General features: G+C 50.7%; 1 protein-coding gene across 1 annotated transcript in view; it reads right to left on the reverse strand.

Moving 5' to 3' along the window:
- Positions 1–24,798, reverse strand: part of dnah2 (dynein, axonemal, heavy chain 2) — an 86,221-nt gene that overhangs the window by 27,094 nt on the left and 34,329 nt on the right. Inside the window, exons 29-50 of the mRNA XM_036547675.1 lie at positions 18,890–19,070; positions 18,332–18,470; positions 17,899–18,116; positions 17,716–17,814; positions 17,082–17,207; positions 15,987–16,097; positions 14,444–14,632; positions 13,659–13,762; positions 13,312–13,501; positions 12,645–12,825; positions 12,006–12,133; positions 9,107–9,259; positions 8,494–8,619; positions 7,706–7,924; positions 6,015–6,132; positions 2,880–3,016; positions 2,257–2,394; positions 1,625–1,783; positions 1,071–1,223; positions 838–929; positions 450–648; positions 1–106 (exon numbers count right to left, since the gene is read on the reverse strand). The exon at positions 1–106 is cut by the window's left edge and continues 119 nt beyond it. Coding sequence (XP_036403568.1) covers positions 1–106; positions 450–648; positions 838–929; positions 1,071–1,223; positions 1,625–1,783; positions 2,257–2,394; positions 2,880–3,016; positions 6,015–6,132; positions 7,706–7,924; positions 8,494–8,619; positions 9,107–9,259; positions 12,006–12,133; positions 12,645–12,825; positions 13,312–13,501; positions 13,659–13,762; positions 14,444–14,632; positions 15,987–16,097; positions 17,082–17,207; positions 17,716–17,814; positions 17,899–18,116; positions 18,332–18,470; positions 18,890–19,070 — 3,266 coding nt within the window. The remainder of the gene's footprint in view (positions 107–449; positions 649–837; positions 930–1,070; positions 1,224–1,624; positions 1,784–2,256; positions 2,395–2,879; positions 3,017–6,014; positions 6,133–7,705; positions 7,925–8,493; positions 8,620–9,106; positions 9,260–12,005; positions 12,134–12,644; positions 12,826–13,311; positions 13,502–13,658; positions 13,763–14,443; positions 14,633–15,986; positions 16,098–17,081; positions 17,208–17,715; positions 17,815–17,898; positions 18,117–18,331; positions 18,471–18,889; positions 19,071–24,798) is intronic.

Consider the following 24,798-nt stretch of genomic DNA (forward strand, 5'->3'; position numbering starts at 1 on the left):
CGTCCAGGAAGGCCAGCATGCGCTTGCCCCCGATGGGGAAGAACACGCCTTTGGTGCGCTTCTCCACCCGGCTCTCGATGATGGCCTGCACGTTGTTGGAGGTGGTCTGAGGAGGCAGAGGGAGAGGATGGCTTAGCGCTGCTGATTGCCTTTCATCTCCCCTGCGGGCTGTGGGCGGGAAGGTCACCCTGCAGCCCGCTCACTCAGACCCTTCTCTCTACTGCACATTCTCACCTGCTCTGAGTCACACTGCAGTTAAATCAGAGTCCTGAGACACCTCCTGTCCCAGAGGGGGTGACTGTATCCTTACAACTTGCCAAAGCAGCATGTGACAAACACATATCAGCAAAATACTCAGAGAAGACCTGACAATGTGCTGCTCCTGGAGTTTTGCCCAAAAGCATCAAAAGCTGATGCACATTACAGTGCAGTACAAAGCAGCATCTCACCTGGGAGGACATGTTGATGGTGAGCATGGACCACTTGGAGGAGTCGAGGGCTTGCAGCACACCCTGGGCCACCGAGGTCTTCCCCGTGCCCACCGGCCCCACCAGCAGCACCGGGTACTGCCCGGACACCAGAGCCTGCACCAGGAAGTTATACCGCACCGTATCCACCGTCGGCACCATGATCTTATAGAACGGAGCACTGCGGGGGAGAGGAGAGGAGAAGGAGGGATGAGGAGGGAAGGAGAGGTGGACTGTCATATTCTCTTTCTGAATAAAGTAAATGGACACTGTGACCTGAGAAGTTGAGAGACTGGGAGAGAAAGCTTCTTTCAGACACACGCTGCTTCTTGCTCCTCCAGGAAGGGCTAGCCCAGCCGGCAGCACTTACTTGCATGGGTAGCGCCAGCCTTTGCGCAGCTTGTCCTCAAAGGGAGCCCAGGATTTGGTCTTGGGGTCGACGTAGTACTCATAAATGGTGTCCTGGGGGGAAGACCACATACGAGATTCACCGGTAAACACCAGGAGGATGGGAGTGCCTGCGCACTGCTATGAACGTGTGCAAACGTGTGAATGCACGAGTGTGAACGCACAAGTACGGCCGCACGCACGCCTGCGTATCACCTTATTAGGGAAGGTGCCCTCTATCTCCCGCAGGAAGTTGTCGATCATCTTGCGGCCATCCTCGTCCACAGAGGCACATATGGACCAGATGAGGCTGAAGATGAACCACAGCTCCACCATGCGACCGTAGTGCTCTGTGTCTGAGGGTATCACCTGGTGGACACAGAGAAGGACATCCTAAAGCAGCACAAGCAACATTTCTGTTTTTCTGATTTTAACTTATCATTATTATTTTTATTTGATGTATTTGATCTACTTATTCTTCAGATGTAACATTCTCCTCTTTATCTCCATGTTTTTTCTCCATGTTCTTTTTTACTTTTAATTCCTCACCAGTACAACAGCAGTGTGTCAATTATTTAGTTTATTGACACATTCTTCCCATTTTCTACCCTGCGTAGGCACCATTGCCAATAAAGCGCAATTAGGATGCGGACAGAGCCGTCAGGGAGGCAGAGAGAGGAGCATCAGGGGGATCCGGGGAGCAGAGGGTGGAAGAGGCAGGGAGGAAAGGGGGGACACAGGGATGATAGCGGGCGTGTTTCTGTACCGACCCCGTTCTCCGGTGTGGCCAGGGCATCGTACAGCCTGCAGAGGGAGCACACTCCATTAAGCTCTGTAATGGCCACCAGCTCTTTGCAATTAGCCTTCCTGAACTGGATGGTCGTCTCGATGTACTTGTCAAACAAACGCTGCAGGTGTTCCACCTCCACCTGGTGAGCAGAGAGAGAGAGAGAGAGAGAGAGAGAGTGAAAAGAAGGGAGGGAGGGAGGGAGGGGGAGAGGGAGAGAGAGAGAGAGAGAGAGAGAGAGCGAGAGAAAGAGAGAGAGGGAGAGAGGGAGAGAGAGAAAGAGAGAGGGGGAGAGAGAAAGAGAGAGAGGGAGAGAGTGAGAGAGGGAGAAAAAGGAAGAGAGGGAGGGAAGGAGGGGGAGAGAGAGAGGGAGAGAGAGAGAGAGAGAGAGGAAGGGAGGGAGGGAGGAAGGGGGAAAGAGAGAGAGAGAGAGGGAGGGAAGGGGGAGAGACAGGCAGAGGGAAGGAGAGAGGGAGAGAGCGAGCAGGAGAGGGAGTGAAAAAGAGTTTGTGATGAGACTCATTTGTTATCAGTGATGACAGAAAGCGATCAATCATGTCTTTCAGATGAACTCAGTGGAGTGAAGTGACCGGGGCTTTTTGCAGAGCTGTGCACCTTCTTGCGCTTGTCAATCCAGGACTGAACAAAGGGCTTCCAGCCCAGGTCTGTGTAGTCATTGTAGACCATCCCACAGCGGGACACTGTGGCTGGAGAGGCCACTGCCAAATCCTCCACCTCGAACAGCAAGGACACCTGCACACAGAGACACGCAGGGAGACAGTTACAGCGAGAGACGCAGGCACTGACACAGCGAGAGATACAGGCACAGAGACAGTTAAAGTTACAGACACAGCTACAGACGCAGGCACTGACACAGGCAGAGAGTTATGGTAACAGACACAGGCACTGACACAGGTAGAGGCCCAGAAACAGACACATTTGAAGGCACAGTGAAAACAGACAAAGACACACAGCCATGGAGAGACAGCGATGGAGAGACACAGCCATGGAGACACACAGCCATGGAGACACACAGCCATGGAGACACAGCCATGGAGACACACAGCCATGGAGACACAGCCATGGAGACACACAGCCATGGAGACACACAGCCATGGAGACACAGCCATGGAGAGAGACTGCTCACAGATCGCTGTTATTCAGGGAGATGCTGTACATGTGTGAGCTCAGGGGAGAGAGCTGTAGATGCCTGTATGTATTGCTCCTGACAGCAGTACCTGCTCTGGCATAGAGATCCTTTCACCGTTGATGAGCGTCAGAACCTTGTTGTCGTCCATCACAGAGTTCATGCTCTCAATCCACAGAGTGTCCACGGGCCCATCGAACACTATCCACTTCTCATCCGGTCTCTCATCTGAACCGCAGGGGATGGACAGCATGAGACACAGAGCCACCAAGCACACACGCACACGCGCACACACACACACACTCACACATACCTACATGCACACATACACTAACGCACACACACACACAGATATCCACATACTTCTATATGCACACCCACACACACATTTCACTCATCACATATAATCATTTAAAACGTCAATAAAATGGCAAAGCTAAAACTAAAAGTCTGTAGCATCTCACTTAGACTTTCCTCCTTATACCTTGATCATGACCCCATGACAAATTATGCCAGAGCACAAACCACAAACTCCACTCCAACTTATATCCCTGAGACATGATGCGAGAGGCACAGGGTACAATCACACCAGCTGGCTGGTTAGTTACCCACAACTAAGCTGATCACACAGCACAGTATTCTCCAGAGTGACCTTTACAGAAAGAGCGCAAAACAAGGGAATAAAAACAGAGGAGACATACAGTAATCCCTCACGTAATACAGCCACATTTGGCCCAGGGGCTGGTCAAACGTGCAACAAGTTGGCTAATTGAAATCATTTGAAAATAAGTACTTATCCCTTAAAGAGTTTGACGATATTACAATGTGCACCACAAAATGCACAAACATGAATTTACTGAGCACAGCTTTTACATAAAGTACTTACTACCTACACTTTTCAGAACAAGCTATATATAACCTAGACACTGTATATTCTATAGTCTCGTATAATAAATATAAGTATAATAAAAATCCATACAGAGAAAGTGCAAATGTACGTGTGTACTGCAGATTTGTGAGCAGCAGCACCTCCCAGCTGTCTCTGAAATGGGCGAAAGGGTAAGATTTGAGGTCTGCAACCCCCCCCGAATACTGGCTGAATACCATGTCCCACAGCGTTGCTCCTGGAACTGGAATAGCCCGCTTTCCTTCATGTATAACCCATTTAAGCACAGGCTGAGCCAGCTGCTCATTAGGCATTCCTCTCAGCACTTTCTGTTCCTGAAAGTCAGAGGAACTGTCAACACCACGCGCAAATGTTCCCACAGCGTACCGGCTTCCCACCCCGACGCAGGTCACCACACTGTTCTACACTGACAGGAGACACTATTCCTGGGCACCCCCCTTTTCCAGGAGCTTTGCCCTATTTCTTTAAATAGATAAAGTAATTTCCTAAAATTGCTAATTTATATGTTCACGCTGTGTAACAGCATTGATGGTGCTCCAAGTAAGGAGCGAAGGGCAGATATGTGAGGGACCACTGTAGATCTGAAGGCGTGTGGGGGAACATATAGTACAAACACGTCAACTGCAGTCTGATCACCCAAAGACGATCCACAGGAAGGAGAGACAGATGACCGTAGAGAGAACATCCCAACAAATTACAGGCACAAGAGAAAAGCGAAGAGAAGCGAGGGGTACGTTGATTGATTGATTGATTGATTGATTGATTGGTGCCTGTCACAGCAATCACGGCTGTCTCATCTCCGTAGGAGCACGGCACACAGCTGTGAGGGGACCTGTGCAGGCCTCGCGCATGGCGACAGCCAGCAGCCCATCACTCCATTCACTGCAGCCCAGATCGAAATGGCCGAACAGCTCTCCCAGAGACTGCGCCTTGGGGCTGATGGGATAGTCCTGCAGGGGGGGACAGCCACCGCAGTGAGGACGCAGTGAGGAGACACAGCGCTGGCACAGTGAGGAGACGCAGTGAGGAGACGCGGCGCTGGCACAGTGAGGAGACGCAGAGAGGAGACACAGCGCTGGCACAGTGAGACACAGTGAGGAGACACAGCGCTGGCACAGTGAGGAGACGCAGTGAGGAGACGCGGCGCTGGCACAGTGAGGAGACGCAGCGCTGGCACAGTGAGGAGACGCAGAAGGGAGGGCAGAGACACAAAGACAGCGCCTGCTAATTAAGACTCAGATGGGGTGCTACTGTACTGGAGGCGTTGAGAGCGACCAGGCCAGCCACTTTCTCACTGCAGTGACAACGCTCAGGGCTCGGGAGCGCAGAGCCACTCACTCGCAGGTGGGTTACTGTTCCAGCTCAAAGTTTTTAATTAACAGCAAAAAGTAGCATATACAGCACAAGCTAAACAAACACGACTGAATCCTAACGCTCTGTACAAAAGCAGGGAGCTGTCTCTGCCGTCCAGAATGCTGCGTCAGTATTAAGAGGGAACAGGGGTGAGCAGGACCAAAGGCCAGCCGGCGCGCTCTCTCACACCCCTAACGAGCGCTTAGTGAGAAGAATGAGCAGCTAAACTGGACCAATGAGAGGACAGCAGGTGAGCAGAGTGGTGAGGGGCAGGGTGAGAGGGGGGAACATGAAAGCCAGCGTGGGGGGAGAGGGGGGAGGGGGGCTGTGAGTGCCGCCGGCACCCCGCCGGGCATCACAAGGATTCAGCCACAGCGCTGAGCTGATCAAAACCTGCAGGGAAACAAACAGGTAAGGGGACTCTACATCCAAATAATGACTTCCATTAAAGAAACAGCACTGCGGGTGAGGGAGAAAAGAGCAGAGACCCAGAGAGGGCAGCCGCTTGCAGACAAAAATCCGCGCTACTGAGGGGTACGTGGGAGACACACACCCGGCCGTGGGTGTGCAGGGTGATGGCGTTCTGACAGGGGTGGAGGTAGAAATTTGAGAATTTGCCAAGAAGTATAGAGACGGCAGGATGTGATGTTGCTGTCGAAGTCAGGCTCTAACAAAGCATCCATCTCTCTCAGCCTAAACTGTCTGTCTCCTGTAAGAGTAACGTCAGCTTCCACCTGGTCCCCCTCTGTCCCTCCCTGTCCCACGCTGCCCCCCCCACACTGCCCCCCCACCCTGTTCCTCTCTGTCCCTCTCTGTCCCACCCTGTCCCTCTCTGTCCCTCCCTGTCCCACGCTGCCCCCCCCACCCCGTCCCTCTCTGTCCCTCCCTGTCCCACCCTGCCCCCCCCCACCCTGTCCCTCTCTGTCCCTCCCTGTCCCACGCTGCCCCCCCTGGTGGTGGCAGTACCTGCACAGGCCCCTCTCATGAGGGCTGACAGCACCCCGTCTGTCCACTCGTTGGTGGAAAGGTCGTATTCTCCATACAGCTCCCCAAGACTCACAGCCTTAGGGTTCAGAGGGCACTCCTGATGGCCAAAGGCAGAGGTCAAAGGTCAAAGGTCAGAGGTAAAGGGCGGGGGGGGACGGACAAGGAGGAGAGTCGTGATAGAGAAACAGGTAGACACGTAGAGTGATGCAAAAAGACAGAGATAGAGACAAGTTTTGTGGAGTTCCAGGTACAGAAAGTATGAAAGTGAAGGACGTGGGGTGTGGAATTAAAATGCGAGACAGAAATAAAGAGAAACAGACGGAGGTGATGTTTGCATGGTGGGAGACCTACACACACCATAAATAGACATGCAAAGAGCGAGGTGTTGAGTCAGAGGGAACGGAGAGGAGGAAAGGAGGGAGGGAGAGAGAGAGAAAGGGAGAGAGAGGGAGAGAAAGAGGGAGACAGAGAGAAAGGACGTAAATAGACATGCTGGGGGGGGGGGGGGGGTTTGAGTCACAGACTGAGGGACAGAACAACAGGAGGAGCGAATGAGACGTTGCCTGAACCATAAAGAGACAAAGAGAGAAGAAGGGACAGTGACAGGAGTGAGAGGAGAGGGCTGGGGGGGGGGGGTAGCAGGAGCAGAGGACAGAGCAAAGGAGAGGACATGCAGGGAAGGAGACGGAGCGGTGGGCACGAGATCTCAACCCGTGAACGGAAGAGCAGTGGAAGAAGATGAACAATGAAAGGCGAATCTGACTCTCTCTGTGCCTTCCTCTGCCACACACACATTAAAAAACCGTGAAAGCGAGCAGGAACTGTAAAAACATCATTAAAAAAGGAACACACAAGCACTATTTTTAACTGCACCTGAGAGACACAAGAGGAGAGGTGATGAAGGGCGAAGGTTTCGAATGTAGCACTTAACAAAGACGTTGCTTCAGAGACACGTTCAGAGGCGCTAGCAGCCGCAGTGAACTGGGTTAGCTTCAAACAAAGCCCCTCCAACAACTCACTTAACATTCCAAAAACGCTGTCACCACAATCTTCTCATGAGCTGTCATCGCTATTGTTCATAGTGACTATATTTATTTATTTATTTTATTTTATTTTATTTATTTTATTTTTTTAAAACTCCTCATACTGATTTGAAAACATTTGTGGTGAACAGACAGCTAGCAGAATTATGACTTTTTAAAATCAATAGCGGGCGTTCTCCTAGCTGAATGCAACTTTGCATTTCTCAATTGTTCAAAGTTTCCTATCAACAGGGCAAACACACTTGGGTGCTGAGAGAGGCTTCAGTCGCGAAACCCCGGTCTCTGCGGCTCGGCTGATTTATTGCTTTCCGCTCCGGCTGGTCTGTTAAACAGTTTCATCAGTTACTCCTGGCTACAAAATAATTGATGCTACAAGGATCATTTGAAGGATCATAAAGTGCAGGGAGTTAATCACGGCGGCGCGCAGAATGCCCACGCATCCGCAGGGACTCTGCTGAGCGGCGAGGCCTCGTGTCTATAAATCACTGAGAAACAAGCAAAAAGGAGCGCTTTCCTCAGCACAGGGAGCAGGCAGAGCCACACGCAGGGCAGAGAGGCGACGAGGGCGAGGCCGCGGCGGGGCACCCGGGCCGGGCGGGGGAGGGCGACGGGCGACGGGCGACTCACCCGGACCAGGTTGTAGCCCGGCTCACCCTTGCGGTGCAGGGTGGTGAGGGTGTGCTGCAGGGTTCTCCAGGTGACCGTTTTGCCGCTGCCCGTCTTGCCCACGATCATGGTGGAGTGGCGGGAGTTCTTGGTCTCGAACAGCTGGATGACCTTGGTCAGGGTGAAGGGCGTGACCTGCAGGCCGCTCTGACGCAGCTCCGCTTCAATCGTCTCCTGCAGCTGCAAGCCACAAACACACACACACACACACAGAGCCACAAACACACACACACACACAGACACACACACACACACACAGCCACAAACACACACACATACACACACACACACACACACACACACACACAAACACACACACACACATACACACACACACACACAGAGCCACAAACACACACACACACACACACACACACACACACACACACACACACACACAGAGTTTCATCATCTTTGTCTTGTTAAGACCACTCATCCTGTAGATAGCTCCACTCATTGTATCTCCAAAAATACTGTGGATCTTTTTACTTCATAATATCTATTCTTATTGTCTGGTTTCTATTCAAGTGATTTTCACTTAACCTCGCTTATGAAAGGTGCCCTGGTGTTTTAACGGTCTGTATCTCAGACAAATGCCGGTGCTTATTGATCTGTAGCTCAGTGTATACGCTGTGGCCAGTCCTTGGTCTGTAGTGAAGAGTAAACACTACTGCCAGTACTTGCTGGGCTGTGCAGACCATTGGTAGTACTTGTTTGTAGCTCAAAGACATTGTATGGCCACAGCATACCTTGCCATAGTCAATAGTGGGGGTCTCCACTGCAGGGAAGAGGTCCTGGATGATGCCGTTGAAGAGGGGCACGTCGATGGCTGTCAGTTTGGCGATGTTCATGTCCTTCATGGACATCAGCAGGATCTGTGGTGGGTGGGAGAAGAGGACAGACACTCACACTGCACCTCACCAGCTCTGCCCTTGCCGCTAAGTATGTGGCTTTAAAATCACAACATCGAGGTATGAGTAGGCTCTGTATTATTATATTTATGCCAAAGTCTCTATGAAAACTTTCATAACCTGATGGTAAGCAGAACTTTGCTAATGGACGCAGGCAATTTAATTGGATCTGAATAAAAAATAAAAAGAAGTTTGTACTGAGGTAACATTAAGAGGAAGAGTGCTTTCAAAGTTTTCTTTTCAAGTTTTCTTCTTTGATACTTTTTTTATCATAGCTCGGATCCCCAGCACAAAACAAAGACGACGTTTTGGTGTCAAAACCTCCTGTGTTCTCGGGCGGCTTTATTCCCCTCGCTCAGTCCCGGCAGACAGGCAGAAGCGCGCGGGCAGAGCGGGTGCGGGCTCGGGTGCGAGCCCGGGTGTGAAAGGTCACGTGACCCCGCGGCGGTACCTCCTCGTCGCCGACGTCGGGCCGCAGACGGCGCTTCTTCCCCGCGTAGCGCAGCAGGGAGGTCAGGGCGCGCAGGCCGAAGTCGTAGTGGTCCTGCTTGGAGAGCTGCTGCACCGCTAGCGAGTACAGCGTGAACACCTTCTTAGCCAGCACCTGTATACACACACACACACACACACACAGATACACACGCGCACACACACACACACACACACACACACACACAGATACACACACACACACACACATTACACTGCATTAAATTCCTGTCATTTAACAGACTGTCATGCAGAGCAATGTTATCCATTTGTACAGCTGGATATTTACTGAAGCAACTGAAGGTTAAGCACCTTGCCCAAGGGTACAGCAGAAGTGCCCCAGCAGGGAATCGAACTGGCAACCTTTCGGTTGCAAGCCCTGCTCCTTACCACCACGCCACACTGCTGCCCCCACGGCCCACAGTGCTCACAGCTAAGCGCTTTGCTCGGCTCTCACACAGCCACCGCAGCACTGCGGAGCACCACAAACGCAGGGAAGACTCGCTGTTCTCTGGCACCGCTTCTGCTCTCTGCCTCTGGGAGTGAAAAGCAGCACATCGTCCGACACTCTGGCATTCTGCATTCGACTTATCCTCCGCACTCTGCTGCGAAGGCCCTCTGCCCAGCGGGCCGTGTACACAGCGAATCCGGCTCCCCTTTCAACTCATTTTCCCATCACAGCGTTTGCCTTCTTTGAGGGGGCGCCAACAACCTAAGACACACCAATATGTAACTACTTCACATAATTCCATGAGCGCAAACTTACTTTGGAACAAAATGAACCAAAAGCGTTTTTATAACTTTGTTTCTGGCTCCAAGGCCTTGCCTGCCTGAGTTTATACTTTCTGCTGGAGCAGTCAAGAGCTTCACTACCACACTCGCTGGCACTTTCTAACTCTTAAAAGTGACTGAACTGCTCTCTCCATACACCATCAATTTATATAGCAAAGCCAGCGTAATGGATGCCATATATTATTGTTATGAGGGACAGTGTGATGTAGCTATTACAGGGCACTGGGCTTGCAGGGATAAGGTCTGGCTGCTGGTGTATCTGCAGTATGAGTGAGGCTCCTGGATTGCTTAAGTAAATATTCAGATGTATGAATGGTTAATATGTGTATAATCTTTAGATGCAGCCCTGGAGAAGTGCATCCCTAGGCAAGCAGTCTCTTACAGAATAAATCATATTTGGGGTGAAATATTTGGGTGATATGAGGGCTGTAGCCTTGTGCTCATGTAACACAAAGAGAACTAAAGCACACAGGCTAACCCAAGGTTGCTGAAGGACACTGTGTGTGCGGAATTCAGGTTCTACCCGCAGAATGAGATGGGGAGAGCAGAGCTGCTTGCGTTTGGTCATCTGAACACACGGATTTACATTCGGCCTACATCTGTCAACATTATGGACTGTGTTTTTTTCCGTCCTCGGCATCGCCGTTTCTGGGGCTCTTTTGCATTTTCAAGGGCGAACTGGCCCTGTGCCCCTGTGCATTGCTGACACTGCTGAGGATTCTCTGTCCCGAGCTGTGAGCGCTCCACTATAACAGCCTGCTTCCCCTCTCAATGCCAACAGCCCCAAGCAGGTCCAGCCACAGTACCCGGGCTGGGCAGAGGGCTCCTGGGTTACCCTGTCAAATTAGCAGGCTTCTTCCCCGGGCTGTCATCACCACTCCATTTTAATCAGTCCGTGCTCCATTCCTCCATCTGAAGTCATGAGTGGCCACAAGCGGAGAGGCAGCACATTCTTGTTTTTTTTTTTTTTTTTTTTTTTTTAAAACGACATCACAGGGTATAGCAACTTATATTCAGCTACTGTTAGTGCTTCTTTTGCATTATTTTTCAAAGAAAACCAGCTGACCCAGTTTATTCAGTATTAAATGAACTCTGCTAATATACCTCCTATTAGCTCTCATGCGCTGTTTTGCTTGTGCAGAAATGGAGGACAGTAGCATTTGTTTATCTGATCTATGAAAGGGATCCGGCGAAGAGGACAAACTCACTTCATATCTGCAGACAGAAAAACCGGTAATATCTGAAACTGCATACGGTGGGGGAGGAGGGATGCAGGGAGAGGGGGCAGGGTGTACAGCTCCCTCTCTCAGATACTTAATCACAGTCTTCTGTTTTAGTGTGCCACTGAGTCGCTTGCCCCTCTCCCCTCAAAAGGTCCCAGCTGCAGATGTGAGAAGCCCTCCATCAGGGGTGGTGCAGGTCAGGTTTAGAGGTGTGAGGCGGTTTTAGCTAATGCCCCCTGCAGAAGGCTTCCAGCTCCAGGCAGGAGCTGTAGGAGTACAGGCCACAACTGCCAGGGTGTGTTACGACACGCTTATTAGCCTACTTACACCAGTGCCAAAACCTCCCCCCCCCGCTGTGCCACGTTCCCCAAACTGCTCCCCTCCCCCTGTCCTGCCTCTGCCATCTGAAGCTCATTTCCATAAGCTCTGATCGCAGTCACCTCAGAATGCCCACCTGAACGAGATCCAAGAGGACTCTCAGCGTGCGTCTAATCCCCTAACAACCAGACTGTCATTCACAGCGGCCCCCTCTCTCACCGCTCTCCTCTCACTGATACTGATTTCTGATCAGCGCTCAGCATGCAGCTGGTGTCGCCCTGGGAAGGGCTCACCTGCTGCGCACTGATCAGAGATCAGTGATGCAGGGGCAAGAAGGCTAGGAGGGAGTGACATCCAATCAGAATCATAAATCGTCGGTGGTTTGTTTCCAGGGAAATGCAGAAGCAGTCATTCCAGCCTGATGGTGTAAAAGTCTGCTGTGAGTCAGCACCCACGCCAGGCGTCGGATCGCCTGAGTTTAATAATAGCGGCACGCTGCAGCAGTGCCTGCCGGCGTGCCGGGGCTACCTTGCAGTTGTCGAAGCCCTCCCCGAACAGCGTGATCTCGGCAATCAGGGTGGAGTCCGGCACCACCATGGAGATGGGCCGGAACATGGACTTGAGGTTGTCGGGCAGCTCTGTGCGCCCAGCGTAGCCTGGAGGAAAAAGGCACACAGAGGGGGTCACGGCCTGCCAGTAGGAACCCCTGCCACAGCACTTCATCTCTCTCCCATGCAGAGACAGCAGCCATGGAGAGTGAGGATCACTGCATATGCATCAGAGTGCCGGGTATATACAGAGTATGGCAGCAGGACTGTGTGCACAGTGTATGACTAATACAACACTAATGAGCTCATAGACCACAACTGTGTTATGGATGGTTTAGAACACAGTAATGAACACACACTGTACGTTGCTGTACGTTAGTGTAAAGAACGTTGTATGTCAGTGTAATGAACGCTGCATGTCAGTGTAATGAACGCTGCATGTCAGTGTAATGAATGCTGTACATCAGTGTAATGAACGCTGTACTTCAGTGTAATGAACGCTGTATGAATGCTGTATGTCAGTGTAATGAACGATGTACGTCGGTGTAATGAATGCCGTATGAACGCTGCACGTCAGTGTAATGAGCGCCGTATGAACGCTGCATGTCAGTGTGTGTACCGGGGTTCATGGTGATGAAGATGCCGCAGGACCACACTAAGCGGATGTCACGACCCTCGAACACGAAGTTGGTGGCGCCGGCGGACAGGGCGGACAGGATGGACAGGATCTGCTGAGCCACGACGGACAGCACCTCGATGTTGATGCGGTTGAACTCGTCGAAGCAGCCCCACGCTCCCGTCTGCCACAGCAAACACACGTCATTTCATTCAGCACGCCTCCTGTGTGAGCAGGGTTTCAATGCCTGCAGGCAGCACCTGTCTGTACCTGACTGCTGTAACATTATGCAGTATCTTCTGCCACCAGGGCTTTATAATGTCAATGTTACCAGTTTTATACAATTTCTGCACTACCCACAATAACAAAATCCTGTTACCTGTATTGCACAGTGCCTGTGTTACCTGTGCTGTACAGAACCTACGTTACCTGTGCTGTACAGTACCTGTGTTACCTGTGCTGTACAGTACCTGTGTTACCTGTGCTGTACAGAACCTGTGTTACCTGTGCTGTACAGTACCTGCGTTACCTGTGCTGTACAGTACCTGCGTTACCTGTGCTGTACAGTGCCTGAGTTACCTGTGCTGTACAGAACCTGTGTTACCTGTGCTGTACAGTACCTGTGTTACCTGTGCTGTACAGAACCTGTGTTACCTGTGCTGTACAGTACCTGAGCCAGACCGGAGTACATGCGGCCCATGGATTTGAAGTCCAGGCCCTCGGAGCAGTTGACCACGATGACGTACATGCCCAGGGACTTGCCCAGGTCCTTGACCGTCTCAGTCTTGCCGGTGCCGGCCGGACCCTTGGGGGAGCCCCCCCGGTTCAGGTGCAGGGCTGTGGTCAGGGTCATGTAGCACCTGTGAGATGAGAGTACAGGTACGTACTGCAGCAACGGCTCTGACAGGCTTCTTCTGCCACGGCTGGCTTCATTCCCTCTGCTGGCCCTGGGCCTCCTGTCAATCAGCCTGAGGAACCATCTCCGCGGTAACATGAGCAGCAGTGAGGGGGGGTTACCTGTCAGTGAGGGGGGTGATGACCAGCCGTCCGGAGTTGCCCAGGTACTCGTAGCCGTACTGGAAGCGTGTATTTGTCTGTCTGATGATGCAGTCATCCACGTCCTGGTCACACAAAGCAGTTTGAAATCTCTCCATCTGTCCATCTCACTCTGTGTATATACTGTGTTGTCTGCCCTGCCTAGCTCAATGCTATATAGCTGTCTGCCAATCTGTCCAAATCTAAAACTAGGTGGGAGAATGCCACTTTACTAAATGCAGTGTGTCAGTCGCTCTGGATGAGAGCATCTGCTAAATGACTATAATGTATAAAGAATCAGCTGCACTTCCTTCAGTGTTTAGCAAAGCCTGTCGTAAATACAGCAGGTGTCATTTTACAGTGTTACTCCACTGAAGCGCTCCCTCCCCTCCTCCTCTCCTGCTTCCCCAATTCTTCACTTCATCTCCATCCTCTTCACTATGCGCTCCTTCACTGCCTACCTCTCCTCCCTCTGTTCTGCTTCACCTCTCCCCACCTTCCTCCTCCCGCCCTTCGTCCACCCCTCCTCCCGCCCTTCCTCCACCCCTCCTCCCTCTCTCCCTCCACCCCTCCTCCCGCCCTTCGTCCACCCCTCCTCCCGCCCTTCCTCCACCCCTCCTCCCTCTCTCCCTCCACCCCTCCTCCCGCCCTTCGTCCACCCCTCCTCCCGCCCTTCCTCCACCCCTCCTCCCTCTCTCCCTCCACCCCTCCTCCTGCCCTTCGTCCACCCCTCCTCCCGCCCTTCCTCCACCCCTCCTCCCCCTCACCTTGTCCCAGTACAGGCGCAGCTGGCTGAGCCAATCAAAGGAGGACACGTCACAGCAGCCGGCCTTGGCCAGTTTGTCGATGACATCGCGGGCGTGCACCTCCACAGTCACCAGGGCAACAATCTTCAGACGCAGGATCTTGCTCAGATTCCCCCTGATTGCGTCCGAGTACCGGCGGAGCATCGACACCTAAAGGACAGTTGAAAGGAAAGATCCAGAAGGCACTCATACCCCCTCATATATCTAAGCAGGATTGGGCTTGGTTTGGATTTGGTTGGACAACTGAGAGAAGAGCGTGGGTTTGGCTGGAAGTGACGCTGGTGGCCAGTAGGGAGCAGTCTTCCCTCTAGACAAAGCTGGCAGGCTGTGCTGCAGTACAGTGAAGGGGACAGGGACGCTGTGCTGTAGGAGATCCTGACTTTCAGATAACACATTACACCAAGGTCTTGACTGACTGTGACTCATTATAGATCCCATGGCGCTTATCTCAAAGACTGAGGGGTTCCCCAGTGTCCTGGCCAAATTCCCAATCTGGCACTCTAATCACGCTGCAGTATAATGAAATACATAAATCTCCCCTCTTCACCTCAGCTCAGAGGTGTTGAGCACTCTAGGGCAAAATTGCTGCTATGCATCACCCAGGAGGAAGCGCCATCCTGGGGGTGGGTAAGGTCAGCTATCTTCTTCTTCTTATTATTATTATTATTATTATTATTATCATAATTATTATTATTGTATTGTAATACACTGCACCCATGTTTCACACATATTGTGTCGGATCCTTCAGCCACTGGATCCAGTTTGGCTTGTGTGTACAATGTGTGAGAGTGCCCTAACCAAACCAAACAGATTCCATTTAAAATCCCTTTTTCACGCCCAACCCACCAAAGTCAAAATGTAATTATCACAAACAAATAGCTCTGTAGACTACGTATTTTCAGTTTACAATCACAGAAATGAATATAAAAAATGTGTGAAAGCTCCCTGTGTTTCACTGATGGACAGGCACTTCACTGTAGCCAAGAAGCTAGCCTCTTTTGAAATGCAGACAAAGCAATGTTCAGTTTTCTTTTGCAAACATCAAATTAAATGTCAGTCAAATTAACTACAAATAATAAGTCCTACAAAATGTCAGTAAACAAACCATGACAAAAAATTTCTTTGTAAGCAAGGCACTTAAATTTGTATGCGTCAAAATTATGATACATAGAAACAGCTGCAGCTGCAAACGCAAACAAAAAAATCAAGACAAATCGATTAAATTGACAAATAACATAAAACACCTGTTATCCCTCAACAGAATCTGAAGGCAAAGCTGCATGTAGGAGAAGCGCTCAGGGAAAGAAGCCATATCTTTCAGTTTTGGGGTTTAATTTCGAAGAAGAAATCTGAGATTCAGTAGACACATTGACCTCATGGGGCCATGTCTACACACTGCTGATGGTGTTGACGATACTCGCCCCTTTTGGGACCCCAGTATTTGCACCAAATACGGACCCAAGCCAACCCGAGCTCTGCCCATGCCGCTTTGCCTCCCTCTCACCTGTTTCTTCTTCATGGATTTGAGTGCTGACTTGTCCGACCTCTCCTTGCCAACCATCAGGCACTTGGTAACGTCTGTAGTCCACTGGATCTGGCTAGCTGTAATCAGCATCTGCAGGCATGGAGGGATGCCAGACACAGGGAGTCACAGAGAGTCACAGAGACACAGGGAGTCACAGAGGGTCACAGAGAGTCACAGAGACACAGACAGAAACAGAGACACAGGGAGACAGAGACACAGGGAGTCACAGAGAGTCACAGAGACACAGAGGGTCACAGAGAGTCACAGAGACACAGACAGAAACAGAGACACAGGGAGTCACAGAGAGTCACAGAGACACAGAGAGTCACAGAGGGTCACAGAGAGTCACAGAGACACAGACAGAAACAGAGACACAGGGAGTCACAGAGAGTCACAGAGACACAGGGAGTCACAGAGGGTCACAGAGAGTCACAGAGACACAGACAGAAACAGAGACACAGGGAGACAGAGACACAGGGAGTCACAGAGAGTCACAGAGACACAGAGAGTCACAGAGAGTCACAGAGACACAGACAGAAACAGAGACACAGGGAGACAGAGACACAGGGAGTCACAGAGAGTCACAGAGACACAGGGAGTCACAGAGGGTCACAGAGAGTCACAGAGACACAGACAGAAACAGAGACACAACGACACGCAAAGCGACAGACACAGACATGACCAGCAGTGAGACACAGAGACAAAAGCCTGATTTCCTTTACAGTGGTACTGACGACTTAGAAAAGGGCTCTGTGACTTTCCTGATGTACTTCACAACTTCACAGGAGTCAGATATCAGCACACCAACAGTGAAGTGACTAACACCCACATTAGAATACCTATCACGCTTGCATATGTATTGATTTTTCCATGCTTGCTTTCATGCGAGCTTGATAGTTTGATTGATTAGGCTTTCGGAATACTATGCGAGAAGAGTATATGTTTCTTTCAGTGATGAGTCAGTAGAGCAGGCCACATTCAGAGAAGAGTATACAGCTGTCAGTAATGACAGATCAGTGTGGGCTATATTTGCTGCCGAGAGTTTGGGGTGAGGGCGGGGGGGTGGTGATGTACCTGTCCCGGCCAGTCCTTCACCCATTTGTCCCTCTTCCCCGTCATCTTCCTCAGCCCCACGCGGCAGTTCCTCAGAGAGTCCTTCAGCGTCCAGCGCATGGTCCGCTCCACGTCACACAGCCAGGCCTGCGCACACACACAGGCAGACGGACAGACGGACATGGGGAGTCACAAACGGACAGATATACGTACATCCATTGGCCCAAATTCTCCTGGTCTCAATGCAGAGGGCAAATGCTTTGAGCTGGTGATGCAAACACAAAACTAAATTTAATTGTCTGGACAGGAACACAATTTCAAAGCTCCGGCACAAGGCAGAAAAAGGCTGCATACTACATAAAAACAAGAAGGAGGTGTGACACAGGTGTAACAACTCACTGGCCAGTCGGCAGCAACTCCATCATGCCCTGTGCTGATGTGCTATGGATCATTTCTCACCATGTAGTTTTCACAAAACTGTGTTACATCGGGTGTTTCTGGTAGACTTCTTGCTTATAAAAAAACAGGTTTCCCACAACATTCAGCTTTACAGACTTGAAGGTCTGAAACCGAGTCTGAAATTTGGCCTAAAATTGAGCGTTTAGTCTACTTCTGTTTTGGGGAGGAGTTCTGATTAAGGGGGAACAGAACTCACCTCCACTGGTCCCTCCAGCAGCACTGGATGGGTGAAGTCCACAGACTCTCCATCAGATGAGAACATGCCGCTGGCCTCCGTCTTACTGCTGATCCCCATCTGGAGAGAAGACACACAGAGAAAGACTGAGAGAGTGTGTGTGTGTGTGTATGCGCGTGTGTGTGCATGCGCGTATAGTTGTACCTTGCTGATCCTCAGACTCTTGATGTTGTCGAAGCACTTCTTGAGGTGGGGCTGTACAGCCTCCGGGTTGCGTGCCTGTCCCAGGATCTCCAGCAGGTCATCGTTGGACAGGAAGTAGAATCGCGGGAAGATCTGCCGCTTGGTCTCCAGGTACATGTCCAAGCACTTCTGGATCTCCTCCAGCTTGCTGTTCATCTCTGCAAGCTTCTCTGGCAGACCTGGGGGTGGGAGAGAGATGGACTGAATCATCACATATGAATGCCATAACATTGGGACAGATGTAGTCATTGCATCTGTTGTTAATTTGGCTTCAGTTTATAGTCTTAATTTACCTGTTAAAAAAGTAAAAACACAAACAGCTCGGATTTTGTTCCAGCAGATTTTGAGTACTTCCTCACAGTGCTCCTTTGTGCCCACCCCTTCCCCCCCGTACCTGGATAGTGGGTTCCTCTCAGGGCATTGTTGTCCTTGTTCAGCCGGTCCATGATGGTCTTCCAGCTGGAGTTAATCTCGTCGAACTCTGCAGACTCCCGAGGAAGCTGTTTCCGAATGTCCTCCCCCAGGAAAATATTCTGAGCAAGAGAGTCAGAGAAAGAGCAGCACTGAAGTCTCATTCACAGTTCCGGAGAGACACATTTGAGAAGCAACGTGTCTATATGCACGTGTGTGTGGATCTGATTGCATGCATGCATTTCTGAGGGGTTTTTGTGTGGGTGTGCACGTGTGTGTGTGTGCTTTTATCAAGCTACAGCACCCAAGCTGCACCTTACTGTCGCTATAAACTGTTGTAACTTGGTATCTACAGAAAAACTGTGGAAGTGCACAAGTGACTGTAAGTGTGTGTGTGTGTGTGTGTGTGTGTGTGTGTGTGTGTGTGTGTGTGTGTGTGTGTGTGCGTGTGCGCGTGTGTGTGTGTGTGTGTGTGTGTGTGTGTGTGTGTGTGTGTGTGTGTGCGTGGGTGTGTATAGGCACAGGCATAGCTGACGTGTACCTCCAGGTACATCCACTGTCTCTGCACGGTCAGGATCATCTCGATGACTTCCAGCACCAGCGACAGGCAGCGCTCCCAGCGGTCCACCTCCTTCTCAAACGCACGCACGAAGCGAGACGCCTTCATGGTGGAGAGGGTCACCTGGTTATCCTCCAGCGCCTGGAACACCTCCTCTGTGCCTCTGAACACCAACACACACCGCATCACAACCAAGAACACCACCACACACCATCTGGCCAAGAGTAATCACACCTACACTGGCACCATCTCACAACCAGAGGGACAGCAACACACCGCCTGGTCAAGAATAGGACACACCCACACGAGCACAGTGTCGCAGCCAGTCACACAATGACACAGGGGTCCGTGCATCACACGACCAGGTCAAACAGAGCAAATAAAGCATGTGAAACCAGCAAAGGCTCCAGGTAAGCATGACCTTTACAGACTGGAATTACGCGCAGCTCAGGCATTTGCTCGGTATCTGTGGTGAACATGTCCCTGCTCTGTGCAGTGGCTCTGAGAGCTCCTCACTCTGCTGAGACTGCTTTGGCCTCTATACGGCTGTGCTTCTGCTACAGTCTGAGCTGTGTGGGGTTAAGAGTGTAGCAGCAGAGAGGACCCCCCCACACCCCCCCACCCCCACCGGCCCACGCTGCCGATGACAAAGACGCACTCCGAACCGGGAGGGGCGCGGACAAAAGGAGGCGGACAAGGTGAGCGGCGGGCGCAGCTCAGTGTGAGGAGTAACCGTGGCAACGGCTTCACGCAGCGCAGTGGCGTTGCCATGCCGACGGCGGCTGCCCTTGGAGGGTGCGGACGCGGCCGGCGGTTGCCCGGCGGGCGTGCGGCGTTGCGGCGGGGGGGGGCGGGGGCTACTCCGCTGCGGCCGCTCTCTGATTGGACCCCAGCGTCGCGCTCTGGGAGCCCGCTGTGCAAACGCTCGCCACCACAGCTGCTGGAGACATCAGCCTCATTACAGTCTCCATACTAACGCCGCAGCAATGTAACCTGCTCTTTTGTCGATCTGATTTCACAGGGGCAATTTACAGGGAATTTCAGAGGCGACGCGGAGAGAACAACATCGCCACAATCATGTGCTCATTTACAGATGCGGCGTCAGTCTCCGAACCCGGGACCGGTGCAACCTATCCGCTCGGCTGAACAATGCCGCGGAACGAAGACGCCTCTCTTGGAGGAGAGGGGACACGTTGTCATGGCAGTGGGAGAACGTGAATGCCGACCCTTTCAGGCTATCAAAGAGAGCGGGAGCGAGAGAAGCCCGTGAAGGAGCACTTGACCTCCGGTGCTGCTGAAATGAATAAGCGGCGTCTCGTCTGCAGCCTGTGCTGCGGCACACTCAGCCACCCCTTCTGCACTGCACCGCAGTGAAACAGCACACACACGCGCTCACACACACACGCTCACACACACGCGCTCACACACACGCGCTCACACACACGCACTCACACACACACGCTCACACACACGCGCTCACACACACACGCTCGCACACACGCGCTCACACACACGCTCACACACACGCGCTCACACACACGCGCTCACACATTTCAGCATCCATTCAGCACGCCTTTTCTTTCAGGCTGCAAATAGAGGGTGAGAGCACAGAGACACTGTGTCCCTCCCTCACTGACTCACTCGCTGAAAAGCTCACTCCAAACTAATGACAGCGCCTCATTTCGCTATTAGTAAAAGCAGTAGTAGTTCCAGCTCTGGAACAGTGGCTATTAAGTTTGTATTAAAGAGGAGTAAAATGCGAAGGGAATGTTTCATGGTCTCTGCGCATTCAAAGGGCAAATTGACTCATTAGTGAAGAGCAAGGTACACAGCACCAAGTACACCACTGAAATAAAAGCCTTCCTCCCATCCACTGTGTACTGCGGGTGTGTGTGTGTGTGTGTGTGTGTGCGAGAGAGAGAGAGCGCATGTGAGTGCATGTGCAGAAGCCTGTCCACATATCTGTGTACGAGTAAGAGTTTGCATGTCTGGGTGTCAATGCATCTGTGTATGCGTGTGTGATTGTGAGAGCCGAGTGTGTAAGTGTATTTGAGTGTGTGAGGCTGCTGAGTCAGTGTGTGAGTGAGTGTGTCAGTGTGCGATTATGACAGTTGAGTAAGTATGTGTGTGCGTGTGTGTGTGTGCGTGTGTGTGTGTGCGTGTGTGTGGCTGCCTGCAGCGATGTGCGTGCATGCCTATATGGGCATGTGTGTGGTGTGCGGCTTCCAACTATCTCCCATTACTCCGAGTTCATCAAATTGAAATGAAACCCGGCATTTCTGTTTGCTCATGTTTACTGTGAGGCTGCAGCTAACTGTAGCCTTTCTCCTTCTGCTAAATCAGTTGTGCTGGCTCGGATGCTAATTGAATTGGGCTGGAGGTCTTCTTCTAATCTGCAGCAGATGGCCTGGGCATTCTTGCACTCTATAGCAGCAGTCAGTCTGGCCACAGTGACGGGCTATGGCAGGGTTTCACCTCTCGCGCACTAGGTGGCAGTGTTGCACTGTGGGCATGTCTTGAGTGTGATGTGAGCTTGATGTACTAAAGAAATAATAAAGGTACAAATCAATAGCAATAATAACAAGACCAGCTCAGCCTGGGTGAGATTTTGTTTCTGGGTCTTTGCAGTATCGGGGGGCAAACACACAGCAAGAAACTAAACCAACATATAGCAAGTGCAGAAAACCAAACGCAACAATATCAAAACTAAGCACACACAGGAAAAAAAACAGTTCTCAGAGATGGTACTGACAAGCGACAGGGAATGATTCAGCATTACTATATGTACATGTACATGCTAGACCCTGCCTGTTTGTGATGGTCGAATCTGTACCAATGGTATTTTCTGTATCAGTTGAAGTTTGCCCTAGATAATGGCAAGTGCCAGTAATTGTTGAGTGTGTGTGTGTGTGTGTGTGTGTGTGTGTGTGTGTGTGTGTGTGTGTGCATGTGCGTACACATGTCAGTGTTTGTGTGTACACGTGTGTACTTGTGTGTATATGAATGTATGTGCATATGCACACACATGCATGTGACTGTGTGTGTTTGTGTGTGTGTGTGTCTGTCTGTGTGTGTGTGTGTGTGTGAACGTGTATGTCTATGTGCGTGTGTGTGTGTGTGTGTGTGCTGCGATCCTCTCCCTGGCTGGGGGATGGGAGAGATGAATGGAGATCTCAGAAGGAGGTAATTACAGGTGATTTGGTGCGTTTCTCTTATTGCCGTGAGCGTTCACAGAAGGATCCTCCACTCCAGGGCCAATTACAAGCAGAGATGGTCCCACCGGGTGCTGCTTCCTCCCAGGAGTGACATTAGGCCACGCTCAATGTCTCAGTTATTACTGAGCCTGTTTGGCTGAGATCAGATCAAACCCCTCACTTATCATCACCTCTTCCAAAAGGAGCATCTAATTTCTTTCTTTGAAGCTTACCCATATCATCAAAACCATCATTAATCATTTCCCCTCATGTGGAAAAACGCTGTCAGTCACTGTAAGGCACAGTCATTAGTGATTGATTTAGTATTGGCCTTAGTGCTTTCCAAGCCGGGCCTCAGCGTAAATGCAGAAATTCACAGCATTTTGTGGCGTATGCAGTAGTGAGATCCTCTGCCTCAGAGACACAAGGCGTGAAGCGAAGACGTGCTTCTCCCTGGCAGCAGTTACGAGTGAGGAGGCAAAAACAACAAAAATTGATATGAGGAGGCATAAAAATCTACACAAAAAAGCCTACTGACAAGAAGATGATCACGTTTATGAGGAGTGAGGAGGAGGCAGAGTGAGAGGGCCTGATGGAATTTCTTCTCTTCCTACACAAACACCACAAAAAAAAAACCCCACATCCTTTGCCGAAAACAGGGATTTGACGTTCTATAAATAGGTGAGGAGATTGGCGTGTGGAAGAAAAAAAGAAAAGGGACCTCTTTAAGCTGTATCTGGCGCGCGGTGACGGTCGCTCGCAGGTGGGCGAGAGCTGACGGGACAGCGTGAGGGGGGCTGACAGCCGCAGGAAGGTGACAGCGCTTTCATACCTGACAGGCTTCGCCCTCCGCCGCACTCACGGACTCACACCGTCTCTCCGTTTCTCTCCTAATCAAACACAGCCGCTTAAGGAGGCCTTCTCCGGGGAAATAAAACAAACCCAGGAAAGGTGTCTGATTGCCCATGTGAAGGTTTTATACAAATGTTATGTGAGATTATTTTATACTGCGTGATAAGCTACTATTTCACCAGATATGCAAACACTCTGTAACCCCCAGTTTTTCACCCAGGGGTGCCGGAGTACTTGGGGAATCTGAAAAACTAGAAACTGAAACAGGTCCCCATCAAAATCAGAAAAAAATGTGTGTGAAACAAAACACTGGCTTCTGCATCTCTGCAAATCAGCATTAATACTGCAGTCAGTACATCTGGTCAGTCTTGGTGTTGTGAAGCGGAGCAGCTGAACTAAAACATTAATGTTTGCAATGACATCCATAAATTCCCAAAAGCAAGTCTCAGAATTAGAAGCTAGTGAAGACACTAATTGTGTGTTACTGAGGGTGAGCTGTGTTTTTTTTTAAAAGGTCTGGGAGACTGGCTGCTAGCTAGCTAACCTCCATGTTAAGCAGCAGCTGGCTAGATGTCACACCTGTGTCAGTTAGTGAAAACAAAGCCTGTGTTTACTGCCACAGCTCAACAGTGTGCAAACCAGCGGGACGGTCTGTGTTTAGCCAGATTAGCCACGGTCAGGACTGAATGTTACTGCATGTACAAATGCTGTTCAGAGGCAAAGGCTCTGTGGTAACATCTGCTTTTTTTGGATTCTGGATTTTCAACCTCGAAATGACAGTAAATCATGACTGAGGACTCTGGGGCTGCAAATCTGGGCTCAGACCAGCTTGTATCATCACTGCGTGGACTGGCTGACTAGCAATGTGAATTCCAAAAACACTGTGGCAGTGGATCCAGGACTATGTTGCACTGATAGCCAACCATAAATAGCTGCAGTAATCAGACCAACTGTGAGAGGCTCACACACTGGTGCTTAGAAAATTCATGCGAAATTGGTGAAAACTAAGCGTCATGTACAGCACCTTAAATGTGGGTGAAAATCAGTATATTTTCTTATTTGTTTCGAGAAATCTGGGTATCTGGAATGGATGCAAGGTCTGTAACCTTACATCCATTCTCGACATCAATGGGTTTTTCAGATGAAAGTCCTCTCACAAGAAACGAGTATGCCATGAAGGCTTATTGTGACATCACTTCATACAAGTATCCCACAGCACACGCGTGAGAAAACACCCAGCATCTCCACTGCAGTCAATGCAACACATGGCAGTTTCCCCACTGACTGCATCTGGCTGAAGACCCACACGAGAGCTGAAACGCCGTTTCCAGCCAGAGCACTGTGCTGATAGATAATTGTTCTGTGGTTCGAAATATTTCATTTTCTTTGAGTGCAACTGAGGTAAATATAACCAGTACAGCATAATTAAACACCGCACTACTGATAACGCAGTTTCCTCACCACAGTCCTCAGAGGCTGAGTGTTGCTACTACAGACGTGGAGCCACTTTGGAGTCTCATATTTTCACAGTAAATAACCTTTTGAGGTGAAGTAGCTTTCTCCACCTCCCAGTGTGAGCTGTACATTCATGGCCATATACACAACAGAATTCAGAGCTGGCAAGGCAACAGTGCTTCCACAGGAAATTCTCGGATCAAATGTGAAAACTCCCTCTGGCAGCAGCTCCCTCACAGCAGAGCCACATGCATGTGAGAGAGTATACAGGCGTGTGTACGTGTGTGTGTGTGTGTGAGTATTGAACCCACAACACTCTGACCCAAATTCCTGGGCCTGACCTCAGCTCCTCAGAGAGGGTAAGGTATTATAATCAGAGAGTTTTTACCT

Source organism: Megalops cyprinoides, chromosome 16 (assembly GCF_013368585.1).
Source record: "Megalops cyprinoides isolate fMegCyp1 chromosome 16, fMegCyp1.pri, whole genome shotgun sequence".
Lineage (NCBI taxonomy): Eukaryota > Metazoa > Chordata > Actinopteri > Elopiformes > Megalopidae > Megalops > Megalops cyprinoides.